This window comes from Dendrobium catenatum, unplaced genomic scaffold (assembly GCF_001605985.2).
Source record: "Dendrobium catenatum unplaced genomic scaffold, ASM160598v2 fragScaff_scaffold_72, whole genome shotgun sequence".
Lineage (NCBI taxonomy): Eukaryota > Viridiplantae > Streptophyta > Magnoliopsida > Asparagales > Orchidaceae > Dendrobium > Dendrobium catenatum.
Genome location: NW_021318534.1, coordinates 3,323,274 through 3,329,273, shown reverse-complemented (window position 1 = coordinate 3,329,273; position 6,000 = coordinate 3,323,274). Strand labels below are relative to the sequence as shown.

General features: G+C 34.5%; 1 protein-coding gene across 9 annotated transcripts in view; it reads left to right on the top strand.

The window, feature by feature from the left end:
- Positions 1-314: 314 nt before the first annotated feature.
- LOC110100333 (poly(A) polymerase I) overlaps positions 315-6,000 on the top strand; it is a 47,599-nt gene continuing 41,913 nt past the window's right edge. For 8 of the 9 annotated variants that reach the window (XR_003701173.1, XR_003701175.1, XR_003701171.1 and 5 more), the window contains exons 1-3: positions 315-611; positions 694-807; positions 951-1,048. Coding sequence is in view for 4 of the 9 variants with exons in the window: in XM_028695985.1 (XP_028551818.1) it covers positions 428-611; positions 694-807; positions 951-1,048 (396 nt within the window). In the remaining 5 variants the exon portion in view is untranslated. The remainder of the gene's footprint in view (positions 612-693; positions 808-950; positions 1,049-6,000) is intronic. The other variant, XM_020827786.2, reaches the window with a different exon arrangement.

Genomic DNA, 6,000 nt, shown 5'->3' with positions numbered 1-6,000 from the left:
CAGAGATGCGTTCTCCCAGAGCTAAAATCGCGCTAAAAAATGAGAAATGCCAAGCAAATACCGAGCAATACCAAACAATAACGAGAAATATCATCATGTGAAGACCAATATCGAGCAATACAAAAAAATACCTAGTTTTTCCTAGAGAAAACTCGGTATGTGTTCGGTATGCTCGGTATTGCTCAGTATAGCTCGGTATAATTCGGTATTGGTCTTCACATGATGATATTCCTCGTTATTATCAAATAATATCTAACAATACCGAGCAAAAACTGAATTTTTTGGCGTTAGGAGGAAGCATCTCTGCCTCAGCTGGGAGGACTCAATAAAAATTCCCCCGTAGGGCTTTGGAGGCTCAGCTGCCCGCTATTAATTGAAGTCAATTTCCGGCTGCGCCGCCGACCAACGGGCTTTCTTCGTTATTCAAATGGCGTTGCCGGGCATTGGAGCCGTCTCCAAGACTTCTTTCACTCTCTGCCCACCTCGTAACTTGTGTCCTCGCCATCGGAGCTCCTTCGCTGCCCATGAGGCTATAGCGAAGTCTGACTTCCTCGCCGGCAATGGGCATCAAGATCAAGCCACCTCACCGCCTTCTACCTCTCCTTCTAATGGTCTGTGCTTACTTTCCTTTCCTTTCGTTTCTTACGGTCCCTTTTCTACGATTTTCTGAAGTGCCTTTCTCTGGACTGAAAGGGGTCGAGGGCATCAGGTCGCTTTGGAAGAAGATGAGTTCAAATGAGCTTGGAATTAAAAACAAAATGATATCAAAGCAGACAAGGTCTGTTCTAAGTGAGCTAAGGAGGAGAGGTTGGTCCTAATTTAATCGACAATCTAGCTTTTCCTTTGGACGTGGATTAATTGAATTAATTTTCTTTGCGATTAAGATGTAAGTTTTAATTCCTATGTGGCATGTATTAGTGTAAGTTAGAATATTTTTAATATGGTTGCAGGGTATGATGTGTACTTGGTCGGAGGCTGTGTTCGGGATCTCATAATGAGGAGGGTTCCTAAAGATTTTGATATTATAACCACCGCCAATCTTTCAGAGGTTCTTGCTACTTCTTAGTTGTTTTATTGTGGTTCTTTGTTCAATATGATTCTTCTAAGCTTTATTCCTCTTGTAATGGCTGTTAAAATTTTAACCACGTGATTAGGTGTCATTTCTTTTTGGGGAGGCCTTAAATGGTTGAGGACTATGAAATGGGTTCCATGGGTTGTGGTGAATAGGTGGGAAAGAGGTGTAAGGGTTGTATGTGGTTAGCCTTAAGGATGAAAGCTTGCAAGGGATGATAAGGCTTGTGAGGGATAATGGATGGTATGGGCCTTCTAATGGATAGTCTAAAATGTAGTAGAGGTGATGGAATAGGATTTTGAGTGTGGTGGGGATGGTGTTATGACATATGGTGATGGTTGGAGATCTTTTGCATGGAGGTGTAAGGGCTTGATGGGCTGTTCATGAAAGGAAGATGCTCATGAGAGATAAAGACTTGAAGTTTTCTTGCTAAGGATTAAATAAAGCACAAAAAAGCTCTGTAATTTCCACCAAAGAAAAGAAGGGATTCAATCACCAAGGTAAACCATGGAAGAAGCACCTTCCTTTTCTTTTAACTGGTCAATTAACCTTGGCACAATTAGATTATTAAAACGCTCTCCCTCTTACTTATTATTCAAAAGTTAAATTCCCTACTTGATATGGTCAGTGGTTCTTGCATGATTGAAGTGGTTGGTGGGAACATGGAGGGAGGTTGTTGGTCGGCTCCTTCTTTAATGTGAAGTGCTAGATCATCACTCATTAAATGGTGGAACATTTCTTTTACTTCCTTTAACATCACTTGAAGGATGAGTGATGGTAGCTTTTTATAAGTAATTTAAATATATTTATTGAAATTAAAATTAAAATTATTTATAATTTTATCTAACCAAACGACATAATCTAGTAAACAAATTATTTTTAAAAAAATATATTTTCAACTTAAAGCAAACAAATAAGGCTTTATTAGTGAGCTCTAGCTTATGAAATATGTTCATTTCTTTTTAAGGTTGAACTCATAGGTTTAAGTATGGCTTTTAGCTTGCTGCTTTGCTTTGCGCATAATATTTTATAGTTCCTTGTATAGAATTTAGTATATAGCTAACTTTATACCCTCCTTATATTTTACTTAGTAATATTTTATAAATTGTTGCTGGCTATAAATAGAAGGGGCATTGAACAAACGAAGCATTGCTTTGTATTTTCTCACCTAAAACTTTTAATCCTCATAGTTTCTATCTTTAACTACAAGCTAAAAATGCATCTCAATATGTAGATAAGATGACTAGTTACCAATCATTAAAAGGAAAAAAAGCCTTTTTTAGTTGATTGAGTCAAGAGTAAACAATCACCTTTTTGTTTTTTATTACTATAGGTTAGACGTTGATAAAAACAATCTAATATAGAATAGCTCCTTGCTATAAAATAATTTGATGGGGAAATACATATCCAACTTTTATTGAATCCTGGTTTGTATCTTTTATGTTGCTTTTCTTTGAGAAGCAACTTTAACTCCATTCGAGATAATGAAATGAAAAAAAAAGTTAACTTTTTAAAGACATCTTATGTATATATCAAAGTATAATAAACTAACCATATGCCAAAGAATACGAGATAAAAAAAAAACTTTATGCAATACCTTGGGTACTTCAAATTGATAAGAAATCATGTTGCAGCTCCAAACAATTTGAAAAATGGTCTAGGGACAAAGATGCATCATAAGCATGCCTAGTATCTATAAATGATGCACAAACATCAATGGAAATGTTATCAAATCAATTAAGTGTCCTAATATGTTATAACACGTACATGTGTACTCCCAAATTTCAAATGAATTTAATTTAGACCAGTGGTTTTGATGGATCCTTGGGATGAACCAAGCTGAACTATAGACTCTTCTTGAGGATAGTAAATTACCAAAATGCTATCTCAAAAGTCAAATTATCATAATTCCCATAGGATCCTAACTGAAATGCATGTGATGTCGACTCTTTGATTAGTTTGATAGACTAAGGACCTAAATTCAACTTAGCCATCTCCTAATTGATCCAAGAGTCTTGGTGAGCCATTATTGTGACATGCGTGTTAAAATATGGGTCTGCCTTTCCTATAAAGCAAGCTTGTAAGACCCACTATTGAGATTGATTCTAATAACAAAGTTCTTAGCACCATTCTTCTGGGCAACTCATGTTATAACTAAACTATGTGTTACATTGAAATCAAAATCAATTTTAATTAATTGGGTTGCCTTGTCTATAGGGCAATAATGTAAGACCCACTATTGTGGTTGGTTCTGATTTCTGAGTAGTTAGCCCCATCCTTATGGAATACAGACAAATAAAATAAGAATTTCCTTTTTTTGATTTAAAACTTGGGATTTCTGATGGATGTAAGTCCTAATCTAACTAATTTTGGCCAACACAAAACTAATAAACACAAATAAAAAATTATGGTCTACCAATGGATGTAAGGATTTAAGCCTATACTAATTAAATTTAGGCCTTCCATTGTGTAAGCCTTGACAAAATCTATCCCCAAACCAACTCCCATACTAATTAAAGCATACTAATAAAAACCAAATCCATCAATCAAAATGCCATATACATCCCTGTTTTGCTCAATATACTTGAGAGGGAGTAATTTATGTTTGCTAATCAAATTGCATGGACATTACGACTTGCCAACGTTTGATGTTGGTAGACTGGGCCCATTGGTAATGCTCGGGATGAAGGAGGTATGAGATTTTGATTAGGTCTATCTCTACATCAATTCTCCCAAAGTTACCCATTTATTCAAATAAAACCTAAAATTACTCTTGAGCCTAAAATTGAGCATAAGCAATCATCCTTGATCAAAAGTGCCTCCATGTTAATGGAAGAGGTAATTGACTATGGGGTCTTGTGCCATAGGAATATTTACCTTAAATATAAATAAACCTTGGTTTTAACAACATGAAAAATCTAGTTCAATTAAACTTAATCAACCTCATGGAAAATGAATCCTTGAGTTGGAAGAGGGGTTATTGCTTTAAGTGAGTGATCATATTCTTTTATTCTTTTTTTGACCTTTGAATGCCTATCCTCTTTCCTTTATTGGTTTTGCTTGTCTTTGTTTACTCTCTCTTTTTTGATGGCATATTAGGGGGCTCTACTTGATTGTAAGTGAAAGCATGTAACAAGCAGCATAATGGATGCTTTTATTGATTGTCATTCATAGGATTTCGTTACACTTCCTTTTGGGCTTGGGTCTTCATTTTTAAGTTCGAATCTAATAGTATCTACTGAATGATACGAGGCATGATTGGTGGATGAAGGATAAACATAGGTTCATGTCATAAAATACTTTTGAGACTGTCTCCCCTATTGTTGGATTAATTCTATCCATTTTCTCTTTGTTGCTGTCATTCAAGGGTAGCCTATGCTGCAAATTGATGCCAATAATGATTTTTTATATGTGGATCTCATTGAAGCTATTTATATGGAGCAGCCTCATGGGTACATTACTCAGGGAGAGGAAAAAACATGTAAGCTTAAGGAAATTATATGTAGGTTGTAATAAAATCTTCATACATCGTTGACAAGCTTGACAAGCTCTGCAAGGTTCTCGTTGATATTGTACTAAAGAAGTAGTTTTGTTGATCATTTGATCTTTATTCGGAACATTTCATTTAACATGTTGATTCTAGCCGTGTAAGTTGAGGGCTTTCTTTTTATTGGAAGAGACATTCGGGCATTGTTCAAATAAAGTATTATCTTTAAAAAATGTTTGCAACTAAAGATTAGTGCATTGAGTTTACATATAATAAAGAAGGCGTTTCTCTCTCTCAAAGAGAGACTATTCTACAATCCATCTTGAGAATTATGTTTTCTTGGATGCCAGCTTGTCAACTCTCCTATTGATAGTCTACAAAAATTTAATGATGAGAAAATCTATGAAGATGCTTCTCGTTTTGATGTTTGGCTGGGAAGCTTATTTGTGATTGTGACTACACTGGATACATCTTTTGATGTTGGTGTGGTTAGTCAACACATGCAAGTTTGAAGAAGTATTGGGAGACTACTATGAGGATTGTAAGTTAAGTCATGAAATCTCCTAGAAAAGTGCTATTCTATCAAATAAATGGGCATTTAAGGGTTGAATCTTTTTTAGATGTTGATTATACTAGGTTTGTTGAGGATAGTAAGCCGACTTCTTGATATTGTATTTTTGTTGGTGGAAATTTTGTGAACAGGAGCATCAAGAAGCTAACAAGTATGACTAGATATAGTGCTGAAGCTGAATGCATAATAACTCACTTTGCTTGTGAAAAGATGCAAGTAAAAACTCTTTTAAGTAGTTTGATTTTTATGTTACCTAGTTAATGATTTGGGATTATGATAATTAAGGCAATCTATATTGCTAGCAATTTAGTTTTGCAAAAGGACTAAACATATCAAAGTTGACATCATTTTATCAAAGATGTAGTTATTTCAAAGAAAATTATGACTATTCTTGTTGCTATTGAAAAAACATTTGTCTTAAATATTTACCAATGTTCTATGATCTTTTTAATTTTTAAAATCATGTAATAACCTGGATGTGGTTAATATATGTATTGTAGAAAATATCAAGTTAGAAAGTTACTTGTATTAGTGAGTAATATACATTTATTTGGTTGTAACTTAGCACATTGTAATTATTCCTTTACCATAAATAAATGGGTCTTAGTGAATAATGAGCTAGCAATTTATGTAAATTCATTCAGTAAAAACACAAGTATAGTTTTAGTGAACCTTGAGAAGGCATGTTGTCACACCACACGTTGCTCCTTCCAAACAATGCAGGGTGCAACAGAGAAAATCATATAAGTCCTAAACATTCATAACACAAATATTTTCAACTATCTTCATGTCATTTAAAATGAAAACATTCAATTTTTTTCATGCACTTCATACGTATATAATTATAGAGCAACTAACCACCTAAATGTA